This window comes from Chiroxiphia lanceolata, chromosome 2 (genome assembly GCF_009829145.1).
Source record: "Chiroxiphia lanceolata isolate bChiLan1 chromosome 2, bChiLan1.pri, whole genome shotgun sequence".
In the NCBI taxonomy this organism is placed as follows: Eukaryota; Metazoa; Chordata; class Aves; order Passeriformes; family Pipridae; genus Chiroxiphia; species Chiroxiphia lanceolata.
In genome coordinates this window covers 72,091,497-72,112,008 of record NC_045638.1, presented here as the reverse complement: position 1 = coordinate 72,112,008, position 20,512 = coordinate 72,091,497, and the positions used below count along the sequence as shown (strand labels likewise).

At 49.6% G+C, this 20,512-nt stretch overlaps 1 protein-coding gene across 1 annotated transcript; it reads right to left on the bottom strand.

Moving 5' to 3' along the window:
- Positions 1 to 15,963: 15,963 nt before the first annotated feature.
- On the bottom strand, positions 15,964 to 19,206 carry CDX2 (caudal type homeobox 2). The gene is made up of 3 exons (XM_032680962.1): positions 18,705 to 19,206; positions 16,314 to 16,459; positions 15,964 to 16,131 (listed from the first exon to the last, which is right to left on the bottom strand). The coding sequence occupies exons 1-3, from the start codon at positions 19,204 to 19,206 to the stop codon at positions 15,964 to 15,966; spliced, it is 816 nt and encodes a 271-aa protein (XP_032536853.1).
- Positions 19,207 to 20,512: the final 1,306 nt, after the last annotated feature.

Below are 20,512 nucleotides of genomic sequence, written 5' to 3'. Positions count from 1 at the left end.
TTTTATTAGTAGAAACAGAATCAGACCTGCGTAGTTTAGCTTTAATGAATAAAGTTTTTTTTTCTGAGAGTTGGCATTGTTTATGGGTTTAGCACATACACACACACACACACATATATATATTCACCTTTTTACAACTGCACCAATGGAACAATTAACATTAACTAAATCAAGACAGCTCTGGAATCTTGTAGAGCTAAAGATTCATGGTAACTTCACCTGACAGAACAGCCAACCCTACACAGTGCTGGAAAAAGGCAAGGCTGACATGGAGAGTCATGCCATCTCACCAAAAATGGTTGTTCAGATATATCCATCTTCCTAGGAGACACATCCCCTTATGAAATAGTTTGTGATCTGTATGTAATCACCTTTAACCCCAGGATAGGATTTCCACAAACATTCTAAAAATACTTTTAAAATTAGACAAGAGATGAAAAGTGTGAGATGTCTTTTTATTTCCTTCTTGGGTAACAGTGAAATCCTTTAGGTAGGTGTGGGAGAGGTATGTCCCCAAGACTCGCAAGTGTTCAGTGTTAATTATTATAAAGAAGAGCTGAACTGGATTACGGGCAATTTCCCCCTCCTCGGCTCTGGCATCCACTGCACCACAAACTATGGAGACATCAGTTCTATCTATGTCTTCAGGGAAGATAGTGAGGATGAAAGCCTTGACTGAACTTTGCACAGCAACATCTTTGCTCAGATACATCCCCCAACACTGCAGTGAAAGTGTTCTGCTTCTGCACTACTGAGACATTGTCTGTTATTCCATGAAAGACCACAAGGCAGAACCTCTCCTTTTTCCAAGCAGAGCTAAGCGTCTAAGGCGAACGGCACACAGCTAGGCCAAACTTGGCAGGAGTTTGGGGCTGCTGTCACACACAGGTCAGAATCTGCTGGCATCTGGGAAGCTACATCTGCAGCTCTGGTTGGGGTCTCTGCTTTGGTCGAGGCTGGGCAAGGGAAACAGGAGCTCATGCACACTCTGTGCTGACCCGTTTTACCTCCTCCCCCTGGGACGATGTTCCATGACCCTGCAGTGATGGCCATATGAAAAGTAGGATTGCAAGACTGTACTTGTCTCCTCCATTACAAACCCATATGTTTGCCTGAAAATCCCTCCATTTATAAATAATTATTTCCATAAATCAATTCTGAAAGCAGTGATTTAACCTAAGGTGTGAAAGTCTTTCCAGTCTGACACTGTAGGCTGCTACCTCTCACACTGTGGTTGCTGCTGCTGCCATGATCACAGCTGAGGAGAAATGTTGCAGGCTGAGAAAAGAAAAATTGCTCAGGAAGATTTCAGTGATTTGAAGTGCAACAAGGGATGGGATGTTAGCTCTGCAATGACCACCAAAGCAGGGACTGGTGGCCTGGGCAGTGCACCTGTAGTCTGTTCTCCAGATGGGACAGAGTTGATTGGGGGTTAAATGCTGGGGTTCAAGGCTTATTTTGGGAATAGAAAGAAATGCCATTGGGTTCCCTTCATTCTTGTTAGCTTATAGGGTTATTCTTATGAGACCTTTTCACATAAGCATAGGTAACCCATGCAAACACACAGGCAAACACATGGCTTCCAATAAACTGTGACTCAGAAAGGCAGTTCCCTCCCTGCTTTCTTCTACTCTGGATGGGGATAAGAATGGCCAGATCTTCAAGGACATTTTTATATCAGTGAGGAATGTGTCTGGTTTAGCATCTAGGGAGGACAATGAAACATGGAAACACATACTAGCAGTGAACATTATCTACTTTCACTTATCTACTACTTACATTCATTTAACATTTATATTTTATCTTCCTTGCTCCTGTCTCACTGGCTTCCAGCACCCTTTGCAGTATCTTTCTGTGCACCTTGCCAGCACCCATATGCCCCAGTAGTGCTTTAGCTGCGAGCACAAAGAATGGTGCAGAAATGGGGAAAGTGCATGGAGGGAGGTAAGGCTTCTCCTAGCCTCCACCTTTCTCCACCTCCTCTCCTCCTACCACTTGCTGTCCTGGTATGCAACTCCTCTGTTCCCTAGTGCTTTTGGGATCACAACATGTGCAGGAACAAATAAAATGCAAAGGAAATGAGCTGAGTCCCTCTCTTTCTCCAGCGTACCTCAGTGATGAGTCAGGCCTGGCCAGCCTCATTCATGCAGCAGGAAACTCAAACACGTGGTTCCTCTACTATAAGGTCCAACACACTTGCTGCCTCATGTCAGGGCTTGTTCCAGAAATCATTTGCTTCCAGCATCAGCACCACTGGAAGGAGGAAAGGCTGCAGTTGTGCTGCATCCCCATGAGGTGCCTTTAGGCATATCCTTCACAAACAACCCAAAAACACATTGAAAGGGAAGAAATTCAAGAAATGAGGGTGAGCTAGACCAACAGACCAAGAACAGAAGCATCTCAAGTAGGTGTGGAACACTGGCAAAGAGGGGGTTGCTGGGCTTTGCCTCATGAAAGAGCTGGTCTGGGTATAATGAGCCGGTGACAATGGCAGCTTCATTTTCTCCCTGTTCTTTGACCCAAGCTGAGGAGGAGAATAGCATCTGCTCAAAGAAACCTTGGCACAGTGTCCTTAAGATTAAAAAGTAAAATACATCTGGCAGGATCAGAAAGCAGAGATTATAATGGCTTGTGTCTCCACTCGCAGGGCTAAACTTGATAGAGGATACCGGAAAAGTTGTCTCCAAGAGTAACTGGTAGCATGCTAGTATTTTGTTTGAGGAGGGGCAATGTGTGCCATTATTTATTTAGCTATTTGCATGCTTTGGACATTCCCTGTGGACCTCAAAGCACCGAACAGAGGCAGGCAAGGATTAGTGACTTCACTGGTGTAAGGAAAAGTTAGAAACAGGAAGCAGAGCTCCCTTTGGAGACAACACGGGCTACCCACAACCCTTGCTGGAAGACCAAGCTATCTCAGGACCAAGGTGGAGCTAGGGTAGAGTTACCAGGTACTGGACTGCGCAGAGACCTGTGTTTGAACACCATTTCCCTAGGCCCAAACCCTTCTCCAGGGAAAAGCAAACAGTTACCTGCTGGGAGCCTCAGCTGGGCGTGGCATTGTAGGGCTCACAGCCATATTTTGAACACAACCCCTCTTGGAGAGGAGGCTATACCTCTCCACAGCAGGCAGTAACAAAGGAACCCCCTTGCATCCTGGCTTTTAACCACACTTCAGCACAACTGGTCAAGTCCTTTTGATTCAAACACATGCCTCTCACTCCCAGTCAACCTTCCAGCAGGGAGAGCTGATCTATCATGTGGTATGCCCTCTCTCCTTTTTGAATGCTAGGCCCTTGTTGGTGAGTCAGTATTTGGCTAAGGGTGAGACTGTGTGAGGTGACATTTCTAGATAAGCTGGCAGAATAGCAAGTCCTGGTTTGGAATTTTTTTAATCCACACTGTACGCTGAATTTTTACCCCAAGAATGAAAATTGTCAAAAAGAGGTAGGAGGGGAAAAGCCCCTCTTCTTTCAAGGCATCAAATACTTTACCCTGGAATGAATGTGGTAGAACTTGTTGCTAAAGTCACAGTTGGTTCCTGGAGTTGTGATTGGAAACCTGCTCACAACTTCATCCTCTGCTGTCTTGGTTCTATTCATCCCACAGACTTCAGTGAGACAGTTTTACTTCAAATAGAAAGACATACATCTGATGTCAGGTGTGCAAGACAGCATTTTGAGCTGTGCATTAGATTAGGCAGAGGTAAAGGCAGAGGAAAGGACCATAAAGCATGGAGCTGCATGACCCTTACGTGGCAATAAAGAGTATTCCTTAGAAGCATCCCTGAAGGAGCAAAAAGAGATTTAAAACTGGAACTACTGAGCTTTCTGCTTTGTGCTTCTGCTCAAAGTAAGATCACTTCAGACATGTTGCTCTGTCCTCTTCACTAAGGCCTACATAGCTGCAGATTTTCCATCTTCTCTGTTCCAGAGCATCCTTATTCCTACCATGACTGCATTTCCCTAACATCCAACAATTCTTACTTGTTGCAATTATAGCCCATTGTTTCTTGCCTTGTTAGCAAGGAGAGGACAGTGTATTTCCCTTCTCTTTAAAACAGCCTCCCAAGAAGCCAAAGGAAAAATTTTGGAGAAGAAAATTAAAATTTTAAGCAACTCCTGGCTTGTTAGAGACTTGCTAGAGATATTAGCAAGAGTAGTTTCACAGAGCTCAAAAGCATAAGCTGGAGAGGATAGGCCTAGAGGGCAAGCAGGGGAACAGTGCTCCAAGTAGTGATGGAAAGTAACACCATCAGTGAGTGGACAGGCAGAAGCATGAGCTGGCACTGCAAGCAGGAGGGGTCAAAAGAGAGGCAAATAAAGGCTGAAGCACTTTGGTTTGTGGTGGGGAGAAGCCAGAGGGAGGTATTAACAGAGAAGAAAAATGGTAACTGATGTAATGCCAAGACCTCAACAGCTACAGGATTATGACACCAATGAGGTCATTATCTGGGAATGTTGTTTCACTTCTAGGGAACAAGTCATGATACAGAAACCAGGTGCTTTGTGTGTTTTACTTAGCTGTTAATTGCAGCTTGCACCTTTCTTGAAGAAGCTTAATTTGCCCTTGTAATGTGGTGGTGTTTTCTCAACCTATCTCCACATTCCTCCTGGTCCATACACTGAAGAAAAGTGTTGTGATTCTGGTAGAGATTTCCATTTCCTGCAGTTTCTCTGCAGAAACAGTGTTTATTCACTGTTACATGCAGGGCTTGTTCCAGCTGTCCCCAGTTATGACAAATCAGGTGCTTAGAGTCCAGGTTGCTCAGGGCTCTACGTGAAGCTCTTTTTTGGCAAAATGTCCATAGAACTACCTCACAGTTCCTGGGAAAAATAATCTCAATTTGTTTATATGCAGGCACTGGAAATTGTCAGAAAAACTGCAGAGATGTGGGAGATAAAAATCCATTTGGGGTGGCAGATTTATGTCCTGCTCCAGCAAAGTTCCATTTGGTCCTATGCCTGCCTTAATCTCATACTCTCAACTTGGCTCCGAGAAGTGAGGTAAGCCACGCAGCAGCACTGTTCATGGAAGATCTGAAAAATCCTGCCCTCCCAGCCATTAAATGACACAGGGCTGGGAGCAGTGATAGCTTGCTGGAAAATCTTAGTGTCTATGCCTCTTCTCCAGAGGTGGTCGCTAGATAGGTCAGGGCTTCATTCTTCACTAGTCGTAAACCTATAAACACTTGGGAAAGTGGGGAGAGGGAAGTTTAGGAGAGACAGGGCTTTTACATGTTAACATCAGGACCAAGGAAGAGACCCACACCTGTGGGCCATGTCAACATCAAGTTGGGGAAGTCAGATCAAGGGAAATGTGGTGTTTCTTCTGCATGCTTGTGCGATGCCAGCCTGTCTCCATGCCTAGTTGTGGAGCATGGAGTAGAAGATGGAGGAGGATGCATCAGGAACTAAAAACATCCAGGGAGAGACCAACTAAAGAGAGAGTACTTCCTTCTATGTCATAGGGAAGGAGTTGGAGCTGGGAACCTGGAAAGTGGCATAGAGGAGGAGAGGAAGCACAATTTGCTTTCAAGCCTCCTCTCCTTTACGGAATAAAACATGGGGCAGAAAGTAATGATAGACACGGAGGAACTGTCAGGCAAGGGCAGAGCTGGAGACCACCAATGAATGGGCAGGAGCCAGAAAGCTGTCACATCCCAGTCTGAGAGCACAGTGGCATATCACATTCATCCAAAGTGCTAGTGTGCCCTGTCTGCTTGCTGTTTCTGTACCAAACAGAAGCAGCTGGATGAGACAGCTCAACTCAACAATCCAACAAAATATTCATTATTCTGCAAAAAGTGCCATCTCTTTCATTTGGGAAACAACTCACCCCACACCTGCATCTGCACTATCTTTGACACAAAGTAGGAGCTTCTGCAGGATATGGCGACCAGGAAGAGGCAGGCAAGGAAGCAGAGGAGAGTCACCCACAGGAACATGAATGAAGTGCAGCTGCTAGAAAAGTTCCCTTGCCTTGCTTAAGTTTCCTTTTGAGGCCCTACACATCTTGGATGTTGTCCACCTTCATTTCCCCGCTACCACTCCAGAACATACTGCACTTTGCCAGTAATCTTGACATCTTCTGCCATCTCTTAGATGGTCCCTGTTACACCCCAATATGCTTTCTGAAGCTATCATTTACCCACTGTAGAGAGGCATCCTGAACAGAGTGGGACTAAGGGAAATTTGATGAAAGAGAGCCTTCAGACAGGCAGAGATTGTTCCAAGTGAGGGCATGGAAGAGGCATGAAGCCAAGAACCAGTAAAGGAGATTTAGGCCGTGGTCCAAAGATAATTGCAGCCAGTGGGACTGATTTGAATGGGCTTTGGCCTAGATTCTTGGGCAGCAGCTGTAAGGGAGGATACCAGGGGTATAAAGTGTGTGAACTGAGGACAGAAAACTGAGGAGCATGGATTTGTTCAGCCATTCAAGTATGGTTTATGTAGGGCATATAATGGCTTTCTTCAGTGCCACCAGAGCTCTCCAGATGGTGTCATAGACATTTGCAGGTTCTGCTCCATGGGGTTGTGTTTTACATTACAGCAGTGCCTGAAGAAAGGAAAAACACTGCAGAGAGAGGAGGACGAGTGGAATTGTGCTAGGTGCTGCCATGCTGCCCGGTGGGAATGGATGTTAACCGGTTTCGAAACTCCTCATGTTGATGCCTGTTGGCATAAGCCCAGGAAAGGGAGGGAGGATGTGCCAAACTCTTCTTGTGAGGTCAGATCAAGGCAGTACCACAGTTCCGAGGTGGTAACATATTTCCCACCGCCAGGTCTGATGTCTGCGATTCACCTCCTCAGGCGCGACAGGCATGGCAGTAGCCCAGCGGAGCATGTGGGGCCTGGCAGAAAGCCATCCCCTTATGGAGAGCCCCACCGCCAATCCTCCCGAGGCCGGCGGGGCCGGGACGGTACAGGGAGGGAGGCAGGGCCGCGAGGAGCTGCCCGGGGGCCGTGCGGGCTGTGCCACACCACCACCTGCCGGCCCCGCCGCGACAGCGCAGCCGCTCCCTTCCTTTCCTTCCTTTGCTTCCTTTCCTTTCCTTCCTTCCTTCTTCCCTTCTTCCCTCCCTCCCCTCCTTCCTGCAGTTGCAGTGCTGCAGTGTCTCAGCACAAGGCGAAGCGAAGGGGGCAGGTGAACGGCAAAGAAGAGGAGGGCTGGGCGATGCAGGCAGCAAGTAGAAGGTACTCGCTGAGCAGATGAGCAGCACAGGAACCACAGCTGGACTCTGCTACAGGTTGGAAGTGATCAGCTGTGGTCCCAGACCTCCCCGATGCTAAAAGCACACGCTTCTGGAACATTTCCCATCTCAGTTCCAGCCCCACAGCACAGAAATGCTGCAATGAGAACAGTTTTGGCTGTGAAGAAATAGTTGGCAATTCCCTGCTGGAAACCGAAGGCTTAGATTGCTCTTGGTCAGTGTGCCAGCAGGTTGGAGTTGGCAGATAGGTTTTGGCAGCTGTCCCCACCCTGACGGTTTAGCCCTTCGAAGTGCACAGGCTAAATTCTGGACAATAACAGAAGACGTCAGTCCTGTAAGTTCAGCAGAGCTGGAGCATCTACCCCAGTTCTGCTGCTTTTACCTTCCCGCCGAGGAAGTAAGCAGAAAAGAGGAGATCTCCTGGAACATTTCACTAAGTGTGTTCACATCTCTAGGAAGCCAGGACTTCTTAAAAGGAAAACAAGAAGGAATGCCTTTCTGGAACTGGCTTATGTGATTTCAATGCCACTTAGGAATCTGAGGCTACAGCTACACCCGTAAGTTGAGCTTCACTCCTCAGTGCTGAGCCCAGCTGTCGCCACATGGTCTATATGCAGATGACTTCTCTACTGCCCTCTAGGACAGGTTGGCTGCACCCAAACCATATTCTGGGGACAGTCTTGCTTGTCCTAACTTTCAAACCATGCCCAGAAGTTCCCTGGGCAAGCAAACTGGACCATGTTAGCCATTTACAAACCCAGCTGATTGAGCTGCAGTGCCTAGGAATATTTCTTGGCACTTTTCAAATTATTAGGACAGATGTAGGTATTCAGCCTGACCTTCACGTATTATATGGGTGACTTGACAGCAGCAAGGAAGATTTCTGTCACCTAAGCTGGTTCCGGGTGACTTTAGAAAACTTCCATGAGAGTGAAGAAATGCCTCTACATTGAGCTTGACTTTGTGAGTCAAGTACTCTGCCCTTGGGTTTTGATGCTGCAAGACGCTGGAGCAATAAGTATTTGTGAGCCAGGCTGAGAGCCTCTGAACAAGGACTGACTTGAATTTGCTCTGCTAAAGACATCTGAGCTCATGCTGATTTGGGAGAAAGCAGTCTCATGTCTTTTGTAAGACTGAACGCATAGAGCATGATATTCACAAAGGAAAAATATACTGAGTGAGGTTAAACATTTGAAGTCAGATAAAAACACACTGCTCATTCCTCCGGCATGAATCATCAATTTGTGCTGACGTGCTCCTAACATTTCATACTGACCCTTGCTTTTCCCTGGGCTATCAGGAAGGGACTGGTGGGTTGAGCAGATTGGGTAGACAGGGAAGGGAGTGGCATGGTGGGGCAACATGAAAGACCTGCCTGGAAAGGAGCAGTGGCTGCTGGGCTGTTACTCCTTCCTGTCTCTTTCTGTGGGCTCTGCAAGCTGTCGTGGTGGATTTACTTATGTCTCTCCAAGCAAGTTCTCCCTTGGCTCTGGACCTCAGAGCACATCACAAACCACAGAAACCTCACAGAGCACAGGCAGCTGCTGGGTTGGGGTGAGTGGTACTGCTACCTGCAGTAGGCAGGGAGGGAACAGGTACTTCAGAGGGCATCTCCCTGCCCCCAGGGGCACTTGACACTGCAGCCCCAACTTTCCCCTTGGTGTGGCAGAAATGGTCTCGCTCCTTATCTCTGAGACAGGAAAATTCCTTCCTGTCTTTTCTTTCTCATTCTACGCTTGGATTTTTCCAAGGCACCAGCACCAGGATATTTGTGTGATGGTAGCTTCCAGCCTGTGGAGAATATAGGATCACTTTCCTAGGCGAAGAGGGAAGGAGGCAGGTTTTCAGGTGTCTGTGGTAGTATGCCTGGGTAGGGATGTGTGTGGCAGGAGGCTAAATACCCCCAGCCTCTGGACCCCCACAGACTTTCCTGGGTTGCTAAACCCTTGCCATGTTAACCCCCTCTGGCCCTACTCAAGCAGCTGCTTCTGTTGGACTAGAGTGGAGGCTGTTTTTTCCTGCCCCAGTTCAGGAACATGTACCCCCAGGCAAAGAGATAAAGAAGGGCATGTTTTACTGGCAGAAGCCATCAGAAGACCAAGCCTCTCAGGATGGAAAACACCTTTGGAGCCAGGAGAGGAGACTGGTGAGGCAGTTATTGAGAATGGAAGGGTAGGTCCAAAGTGTTGCTCTGGCCTTGGAAGAGTAGGGTGTCGTTACCGGGAACAAAAAAAGAATCACATTTCTAGATTGAAGTCCTGGAGGAAGAAATACACCCCTGATAAGAGCAAGTTGCCTTTTCTTCTGAGTCACTACATTCCTGTGAGTAGTTGAGCAAGATGTTTTTAGAGACCACTTTTCAGACCACTGTGGATACCTCCACCTCCATAGATGCATATAAGTGTCCTGATGAGGATCAAAGCATATCTAAAAAATGAGCAGAACTACCAGATATACCACACTTACCATACATGAAAAATGAGTAGTTTGATTTTTTTTTAATTGTAATTTATGTTTCTTAGTGGCACATTTTAATTTAAAACTGGAATAAGAATTCTTTGGTATTGCTGATAGGAGGGGATTCTCAACAATGTAAATTCCCTCTCACATTCTCAAATTTTAGAAATAACAGAAAAAACCCCTAAATTAGGTGAGGACTGGAATTTCCCTAAAATGTAATCAAAAACTTGAGTTATCTTTAAAGGGACCTCAGTAGTTACCTGTTACACAGCTCTTTATATCACTTCCTAAAATCTCCATGAGAGGGATTGACTCATTTTCAAACTGTAGAAAAAGAAAGAAAATTCTTTGATCCTAATGTGTCTTGACTCTTGTTTGATTTAGGAGTTTAAACGCTTCTGGAGGCTCGGATGGCCTCTGGTATCCATGTCTTGCCCATATTACACTTGAGGTACCCAAAAGCAGAATTGTAATCTTAAAAATCCTGAGACCCACATGATCATGGGGGCCACTGAATTGTACATCTGGTTTCTGTTTCAGTTTTGCATCAGGATGTTTATGAGCAAGCCCTTGTTGAAAGCCCTAACGGTTGTCACTCAGAGAGGCAAGGGACCAAGCAAGTCCTGTAGCCCTGAGTGATCTTTCTGTTGCCACTGTCAACCATAGCATGGAAAAATTAGACCCCAAGCAATCTTGGTTTCCAGGATTGAAAGCTTGTCTTGTCTACCAGCAGAGGAAGGGACAAAGCAGTGAGGAGCATCCCTTTCCAAAGAATGCAGGAGATAAGGCAGCTTTTCTCTCACAAAGGTCTTTGAGTCTATGCAAGTTATCTGAAGGATGGGATGTGACTCTATGGAAGGCAGCAAGGCATGTCAGGGGAACAGGATCTGACTCAAAAGCAAAACTACAAGAGCTTGCAACAGCTGCCAAAAAATACCTGAGTGACTAAGGGAAGAAAAAATGTTGAAAGCAGGAAAGGCCCATGTGTTCTGTTTGGCTTGTTCTCTTCTTTTGGAACAGCACTATAAACAGTGTTTTTTTCCAGCCCTGCCTGTTGCAGCTAGGTGCAGGGGAGCAGAGAGGCAGATAATGAATCCAGATGTTTTATTTGGCTTCTGTCTAGTTTTCTTCGGTCCAGCTCAAGTGCTAGGGATCAGCAGGTTGGAAATGAGCTGTTAGAAATTTAAACTAAAGGAGGGTAGATTTAGACTAGATATCAGGTAGAAATTTTTACTATGATGATGGTGAAACACAGGAACATGTTGCCCAGAGAGGTAGTGAATGCCCCATCCCTGGAAATATTCAAAGTCATATTGGAGGAGTCTCTGAGCAACCTGACCTGATTGAAGATGTCCTTGCTCATTGACTTAGATGAGCTTTAAAGGTCCCTTTCAACCTACACTCTTATACAATTCTATGCAGCACACTTAAGAAAGGTAACGTACTTCTGTCAATTTGAAGAATTGAATCAAAACATCTGCCTTGACCAATAGGTTAGATATTACATTAAATAGGTTATCTATTATAGATAGATAATATTAGATATTATGTTAGGTTTGTTATTAGTATAATTAGAGGAAATTAAGAACAAGGAGAAAATTATTCCTGTTGCTTGCCAATGGTTAAGTGGACTGGAGCCTAATGAATACCACAGATCAGTATCTAGACATCCATGTAAACATGTAATGAGAATTATTTGTGAGTTTTCATCCTCTCTTTTTCTGTACTTAGTTTGAAGCATCTACAGGGGGTTCAAGTGGGTGTCATCCCAAAACAGATGATACTTCAGTTTAGGAATACAGGGCTAGAAAGGGATTCCCAGGTCCCTAACGCCAGTCTCCTGACAATGAATTATTTGTTTTTGTGAATAGCTCAAATTTTTCCTGTTCCTTTGCAAGTAACTTTCAATTGCCCTTTTTCAAGGAAGGTAAGTTTGACTTCTGAAAGTGTCAAAAACTGAGGATGGAACTGGTTACATTGCAGAAGTTGAGACATTAATTAGAAGAAACTGCCTGTATTCACCTGAGTCACAGCATGGCAGAACATGCAGGTGAGAAGGAAGCAGTCCTTCCTCATTAGTGAGGAGAGCGGGAATATCCTGCTCCACCAAGGAGCTTATCTGGAGCAAAGCCCACAGGCTGCAAAGGCTTCCGGGAGAGTTTGGCCCCATCTGTTCCCAGAAGTTCCTGACACTTCTCTGCCATGGCTTTCTGCCAGTAACCAGAGCTGTTTTGCTGGGGAGCTTTCTTTATGATGCACCTCACTGGCATTTGTCCTCTCTTACATCAGCCCACTCATCCCATAACCTCTCACACCAAGGTGGCCTTGTTTTGTTGGTGAGCTACCTGTGCAGCTGGAAGTGCCTTCAGCAGATTTGTGTCCTGGTGACTTTTTTTACTATTTACAAGCTGCTCCTGGAAGGCCTCCAGTGCTGCTTCTCTGGCATCAACTCAACTTTTTCTTTCAGCTCTAACTGCTCTAAACTTCAGCACACAGCTCCATTATCCAGGTGGGACTGAGGGAAAGTATTTGGTCATGAATTTTGGCTATGAAGCATTGCATCCAGCAGAGCTGTGTCAACAGAACTGGAAACTCCATTATTTCCTCTTCCACACCAGCCACTGATGGAGTAGCAAACAGAAACTTATGACCTCTCACAGCCCTCTGGAGCCAGAATTTAAGTCATGCATAGCAAAATCCCCTCTTGGTTTCTGAAGGATGGCCTCTGCCCTCTGCTGTATGACTGGGATGTGTGCTTCTAGTCGCTGCTTCACCCATGGATGGAAACAGTCTGCCTCGCAGAAGTCACCTGTGTGGGCAAAAAGGCCGGGTGGGGGGTGTGTCTGAAGTTGTTGCTTACTGCTGAATTATTTATTTATTTATTACTTTTTAAAAATCTTACTTCATTCTGCAGATCCAGAGTGCTCAGCCATCAGACTGGTGACACATAAAGTGCCCCTGAAAGATACTCGAGATCAGAGAAAACAGACCTTCGCTCTAGATGCCGTCCAAGTCCTCTAAGTACCTTATTGTTCTCCCCATGCTGGGCTATGACATATATTGTTGACTTACCCCAAATTCAAAGAGCTTTCTTGAGAAACTGATATTTGTCCAAAAGCTAATCCAAGAGAAGGAATCCTAAGTGTTTCGTTATTGTACAGTGATAAGAGCAGGAAAGGAGGAGAGCAAGAGAAGGAGAGCAGGGAACTGCCATCCTGCAACTTTGGGGCGAAACCCTCTGATTTCCTGGATATTTTTTCAAGGACATCTGCTCCAGATCCTGCCAGGCAAGCAAGCTACAGCAGCTCTGACCTACTGTGCCCCACCAATCTGGCTTGGCTTGCTGCTGCAGGACAGTGGGGAGCTCTGTGAGAGGTGAAAATACCCATGGGTTGATTGGGGAGTCACCACAATCAGCTCACCTCTCACAAACAGAACTTCTGGTTCAATGTCATGGTCCAGCCACTGGATTGATTCAGATGCCTCAAATATCCACCCAAATAAATAAGTTTGTGCCTTTTTACACTCCTTTATGGTACATAAGGAATAGCAAGGAAGCCAGAAGGTTGATGGTTTGCTTGTTTGGTGATGGGAGTGGGGACATATTTGAGATTGGGTGTGGATATGATTTGCTCGGTTGGCTCCTTCTTACACTGAGAAATTTGAGTTCTGCCTTACCATGGTCAAGAATGTGGAGAGAGCTCAGAAAATTAATGTTTATTAACAAAGAGAGGAAGAGATCTGGAATGGGGATTTTTAAAACATGTTGGGCTTGTTTATATGTATCTAATGAACTTTTTGGAGACGTAAAACTTTCGTGGACATCAAGAAGTTCACCTCAATGGGAGTAACTCTCTTTCTCATAAGTCCTACAGGCAAAAAAGAGACATTTTTACACTTTCAATATTAAAATCAACCCAGAGCACACTACAGAAGGATTACAGGGACTGTCCCAAAGTTGCCATGCCTGGCCTGGTGCCAAGGGCAGCTGTGTGCCACCACTGCAGTAAAAAGCCCTGGATTCTGCCAGTCCCATGTCAGCCCAGCCCAGTAGGCATGGGGAGATGCAAAAACCCCCACACTAAGCAGCACCTCTTACACCCGCAGATCCTTTGTGATTAATTTACTTATTGATGGTGTTTCATAACTCCGTGGTCATCTTTTTTTGCACTGCCATTAATTATTCCTGGAAGCAAATAAAAGGGCCCACCGATATCTCTCCCTCCTCTCACCGCAGCCAGCTTTTCCTTAGGGAGAAAAAACTTGTGCTCGTTTGCAGTGGGACAATGCCGACTTTTGAACCTCTAACCACTAAACAAACAAACCTTGTGCTCTGCTCCACAATCCAAACAGGGTTTATTGACAGGCGTATCGCAGCAACGCGCAGCAGCTCCGGCAGCAGCCGGCCGGGATCAATGCTGCGGGGGTGGCCCTGGGCGCCAGAGGACATCCTCAAAGGGGTGGCACCACTCGGGCCTGCTTGCACCCTGGCTGCATCATGGCTGCTGCCACCTGAGAGCCCCCATGCCTGGGGAGACCTCAGAGGAAGGAACGGATCACAGTGCCTGCAAAGTCCTCCTAACTTGGCCATCCCTGGTGCAAGTGCTCTCCTCTGGTGCTGCAGAGCCGAGACCCCTCAGTTTGGGAGCTGCTCAGCTTTAGTTGTTCCCGGGGAAGCAACTCCTCCTGAAAGTTCTAAGGACCCTTTAGAGTCCAAGAAAGATGGATCTGGCTCCTGCCTCCCTCTGATCCAGAGCAAACCATGGACATTGGACCCAGCAAGATGGGCTGTGTGTCAATCCCATGCGCAATGAGCATAACTGCCTGGGTGCTGCACCCATGTCTCCTGGCCAAACCCACTCCAAAGACTATGCATATCGCACAAAATCAAGCAGGTTCGCTGAACTGGAGGTGCTGACTCCCACTGTGGTCTTCCCCTAGGCACAGGAGCCCTGAATCATGCATGGCCAACTGTCTGCTGTCAGTTTGTCAGCTCCTGGCTCAGCAAGGCATGGAGCTACATGTAGCCAAAATGCAGTACAAAGGCTTTGGGGCTGGTCCTTACGATTTCCTCGAGTTCTCTCAGGCAGAGAGAGCTACTGTGTCAGTAGGGCCAGGCCCTGGCAAACCAGTTCTTCCCATGCAGTTCTGTAGATACTTGTTGGCATTTGTCTTTGGCTTTTAACAAAAAGGTAAGAAAGGTTCAGTAAGGAAAAAACCAAACTGCTTCAAAGAAGGCAAATGGAGTAACAATGTGGCCACCCCAACCTGTCTGCATGGCCTCGCTTCTCAGTGGGGTTTCTCCCATCCATAAGTAAGAAGTACATATGGCAAACAGCCATGGACATTTGTCCAAATCAGCTGGACTTTTCTTATTTTCACCTCTATCTAAGGTGAGTTGTTTGGCATTTCTACTCCAGTCCCCACCATCTAGCCAGCGTGTGAAAATGGGCCATAGCAAGTGCAAGGTGGGCTCTGGCATAGCACAGGCTCTTCTGAGGATTTCTGCTCCTAGTGGAGCTCTGATGAAGCCTACAGAAAGCTGATAAAATCAAGGAGACTCTGGAAAACTAACAAAAAAAAACCCCTCCAAACAAGATAAAAATTGTAAGGATGTGAGAAACAGCACATAATGTAACCAATAGGACATTGCACATGCAAACAAGGCTCCTTACTCTAGCATGACGGGACACCTTTTCCAGAAGAAACTAAATTCATCCAATTTCTTTGCACTACAGCTAATAAATCTGGCTGGGTGACTATCAGCACTGGATTTATGGGCTCTTTTACAAGTGTCTGACATTAAGCAATTCACTTCTGAACATTTAAACAGTGCCTTATCTTGTCTGTTCTGACCCTTAGGGCAGGATGAACATTTTGCATATTCCCAATGGTTGCAAGAAGAAAATAAAATAAAATATAAAATAAAAAAAGTGTTTTAATTTTTTTTTCCTGCTAAAATTCATCATTAGCCCAACAACATTTCTAAGGTCTTTTGGACCGATCCCTGAGATATACCGGGGGTTTACTGGCAGGCAGTGCCCCCATTTTATCTAACAAATTCTGGGGTAAAAAAAGCACCCAAACATAATAATAATAATATTAATAAAGCGATGGACACGCTTGCCCCGGACGACGAGACACATACACTGTACACCTGTACACACGGCCGGCCCCGTGGGGCGGTGTAGTGCATCTTGGGGGGCCGCTCCCACCGTGCCCCCCAGCCCGGCCCGGCCCGGCCCCGCTGCGCTCTCCAGCAGTCCCTGCACCGCCGTCCCCGGCCTCTGTCACTGGGGGGCGGCGGGGCCGAGCCCGGCGGCGGCCGCCCCCGTCGCGGGACCCTGTAATGAGGCGCTGGGGCTGAGAGGCTCCGCGCCGCCGGGCTGCGCCTGCTGCAACTTCTTTTTGTTGATCTTCCTCTCTTTCGCCCGCCTGTTCTGGAACCAGATTTTCACCTGCCGGTGGGAGACAAGGGAGTGAGGGGAGGCAGTTTGCCGTGGATGTGACCCGTCTCAGGGGCTCGTACCGAGAGCGCATCCCAACCCCGCGCATTCCGCCCCCCGTGCAGCCCCGTCCCGTGCATCCCTGCCTCCGCGCAGCCCGGCCACACGTGGGGAGCGCCACTCCTGGGACAGACCTGCCTCTCCGACAGCCCCAGGTTGGAGGCTAGCTCCGCTTTCCTCCTGATGGTAATGTAGCGGCTGTAGTGAAACTCCTTCTCCAGTTCCAGCCGCTGGTGGTCAGTGTACACGACTCGGTACTTGTCTTTCGTCCTGGTTTTAACTGCGGAGAAAAAAGCCATGGTTGAGAAAGTCAAAGCCAAAGGCTCTGGTCGTGGCTCTCCCCCCTGTGGCGCAGAACGATCAGGAGCAGTTCTCCCACCCACCTCCTGGGCTTCCTGCTCTCTTCCCCCGCCCGGGGCTCTACTGAGCGCAGCAGAGGAGAGAGAAGACGTTCTGCACTTCCTTGGGGAATGGGATACAAATCCCAGGCGTGCCGCAGGTAAGGGCACACCAGGCACAGGCTCTCAGCCTCAGCTGCCAGCCCTAGCCCCGCCACACGCCCCTGCCTTGCGCGGGGACACCTTCATTGCGCACTTATTGGGTTTCGGTTTTGTTTTGCCTTCCCCAACGAGAACAAACTTTTTATAGAGAGAGGGGGAAAGGGAAAGAAAGAAAAGTCCCTTTCAGGACCCAGGGATTTAACTTCTGAACGAGAAACACCGATCTAAGGGCGGAGAACCCGGAGCGGCCGCGGGGACAGCTCGGGCCCCGGCCCAGCTTCTCCTTTTCTGCTCCGGCGTCGGCGAAGAGACTTAAGGGGTTTCTTGGAGACCCCGGAAGTGTGACGTGCAACTTGAGCGCTCAATTAAAAACAAAAAACAAAAAACCAACCAACCAAAAAAAGCTAACCAAACCCCGAAAATTCAAATCCCAACAAAATCCGAAGACGGATGCCAGAGAGTGGCCGGTCAGAGTGCATAGCCGCAGCCGGTGACCTTCTTTCTCCCGAGGGTTTCTTGTTTAACTGGTTGTGTCCCCTGCCCTCCCGTTCCCCAGGAAGCCGAAGGGGAGTCTCTGCCCCCAAGGTGCTTAATGGCTAGCAAGCTGACTTTGTTCAGGTAAACTCTCTGAAAACCACAACAAAAGCACCCTGTAAAGATACAAGCCTGATCAGAGAAAACTCCCTAGAGCCAGTGAATAGGGAACACAATCCCAAACAATGCAGGACAAGGAGATCTTATCAAAGAAAAACCCTTCTCAAAGCCTTAATGACAGCCACATTCTGTTTGAATTACCACTACTGAACAAATGGCGGCAGGCGCTTTCATCCCCCCAGCTCTGCACATTAACATAAACACTGGCTCCAAAGGCAGAATTTGAATGGAGACAAGGGACCGGCCACCGACGCACAAGCTCAAACTGTGGGAACACCACGGGCTGCTGTGGGAAGAGCGACGGGCCTGTACGAGCTCCACTGCCATCGTCACCCGGGACATGGCTGCTGCCAGCGGTCGGCACCGGGGTACTGAGGCGCGGCGGCCTCGGGAGTAACCGGGATCCCCACTTCGAGCCGCCCGGGGAGCCCCTGCCGTTCCCGCCGGTCGCGCAAGGCAGGGGATGAGAGGGGAATGACATAAGTTGTTATTTACTACCAAAGTCGCCATACTTTTTTTTTTTACCACTATATATATAAATGTTAAAAAAAAAGAGAGAAAGAAAAAGAAAAAAAAAAGGAAAAAGAGGAGACAGCAGTCGTGGAAGACGTATATCAAAGTGGGGGACACGCAACTCTCCTGGCAGATGCGGGGGGGGGAATAAAAGAGAGGGTCTGCAGGGGTATTAACATCACAAGGGAGTGTGGCGCCGGCCACGGCCTGACCCGTCCTACCCGCAGCAGCCGGGACCGGCCTCCCGCCGCCGGGGCACCGGCGGGGCACGCCTTCACACCTCCCGGCCCCACTGGCACGGTCCGGCCCGACCAGGGGCACGGCACAGCCCGCAGGAATCGACGGGCGGCCGCCTGGGAGGCCTGGCCGCACGGAGACGTTAATAAAGGGCAGGCGCCCAGTGACTCAGAAACAAATGCGGAGCGACACCGGCCGATGATTTATATGACTATAATTGGTTATAAAAAATCTTGTAAGTGGCTATAAGCAGGAGAGCGGAGCAGTGGGAGGAAGAGCGACCATTTCCTCGGGATCAGGGCCATTCAACCCTGTTCCGTCGGAGCGCCCCCCCGGGCACAGAGCCTCCGGGGCCGGCAGCGGCTGCTCCCTGGCGAAGCGCCGCTCCTACCGCAGCCGGCCCGGCACCGCGGCGGGGCCGCTCTCGGCGGCGCTGACGGGCTGTCGGCATAGGCCGGCAGCCCTGTGCTCCCGAGGACCGGCCCTCGGGGGATTTGTTTCGGGGAGCTCTCCCCAAAAAAAAGCTCTCCCGCGCTGCACGGCGCACGGGGAGCCGTCGGCGCCCCGGTGGAGCCGTCGGCGGGGCAGCCCCCTGCCCGCCTCCTCCCGACCCGCACTTACCCTGGCTGCTGAGCGGGGGCTGCGCCGGCTTCCTCATCCACTCGCAGAGGCCGCGGCGCTGCCCACCGGGGGAGAGCGGCTCGGGGGCGGCGCTGGCGGCGACGCTGGCGGCGTTGAGAGGTTGCATGACCCCGGCGGAGCAGTGGGGCGCGGGGCCGGCGTGGTGGTGGGCATGCGGGTGGTGGTGGTGGTGGTGGTAGTCGGCGGGGCTGTAGGCCATGGGGGCGGCGGGGGAGCCCCCATTGAGGCCGTGGACGGAGCCGGCGGCCGGCGGTGCCCCTTGGCCATAGGTGCCCCAGTCGTCGCGGAGCGGGGCGGTGTAGGGCGCGGGCCAGGCCGGGCCGGGGGACTGGGCGCCGTCGAGGTTCACATGGTACCCGCCGTAGTCCGCGTATTGCGGGGCGCCCACGAAGTTCTGCGCCGCCAGGTTGAGTCCCCCCGAGTGCCGCACCGGGCCGGGGTACATGGGCCCGTCCTTCTCCAGGAGGTAGCTCACGTACATGCTGGCGGTGCCCCGGCGGCGGCTCTCCACATGCTGCTCGGGGCTCTCGCCGCGGCGCGCCTGCTGCGTGGGGCCGGGCTGCCCGGGGCGGGGAGGGGGCAGGCGGAGGGGCCGCGGCCCCGCTCTGCGCTCCGCGCTCCTCCGCGCTCCGGGTCCGAATCCAATGGCCTGCAGCCCTTACATGATTAACGATTGTTTACAAGGCTCTATTAGTAATGGCCCAGACACACCAAAGGCAGGTGACGTGGAGAGGCGCTGGGTATATAGCTACTACCCCTAAAAGACGATTTGCATTTAAAAAGATAAGGAGAGGGCAGCGACCTGATCACAGCTAAATATTCAAGCCTTTATTGTTTAAGAGCTTCCTCCTTCCATTGCAACCTGGTGCACTTTAACCTCCAATCACAGGTTCAAAGGATGAAATCAAGAGACTTGCAAAAGACAGAGAGGGAGATCTAAGGGCGAGGGTGGGAATATGGGAGCCGTGTATCACGGCCGATCTGCAGGCAGCACTTTAACCAGCTCTTCTCCGTGCTCGGGGTTGGGAGGTGGAGGGGGAAGAGGCGGAAGAGGAGGGAGTTTTGATTAAAAATCCACAAAGCCATTTTGTCGTGGTAGTTTTAAGCAACAAACCCCATCGCGGCGGCCTACTGCTTTTTCCAATGCGCTTCCCACCCGATCCCGGTCCCACTCGGTCACGGGCGATGAAGGCGAGGTAAGAGGAGAAATCCCCACTCCGAGGGTGCTGTCTCCTTCCTCCGCGTGTGCCTGCAGAGTTTCGAGGTCGAGCGCACCTAGGCTGGGCCTCGGGTCTGGGAAAGGACGAAGACTGGGAGTGCTTTCGTCTGAAACACCCACTGCCCTCGGATCCACCGCGGGAGCAAGGCCGGATCATCCCTCCGTCCTTGGGACCGCGGGGGCCTTGGGACCGGGGCAGAGGGTGGTTCTCCCCAAGAGGGCAATCATCAGCCTCTGGAGCCTGCCGCCTCAGGGTGCGATTCCCTCTCTGTGGCGCGGCCGAGCCCGCGGGGAACCCAACGACTTGTCCCTCCACGCACACTCACTTTTTCCCTCCCCGACGCCTTGGAAACCCTGTGGAAATGTTGGCCCTGGAAGGGCGGTTCCCGGGTAAGCGGCAGCCGGCTCCCCCGGCCCAGCCAGTCTCCTTTGAAGAGGCGACCCCCTCTCAGCTTCCCCCAGCCGCTTTTATGCTTTAACTTTTCACCCTGAGCGGGGACAATGCGAGACGACGTTTGCATATTCGCATCTTTTCTCATGACACAGCGAGGAAACCTTTCAACCGCCG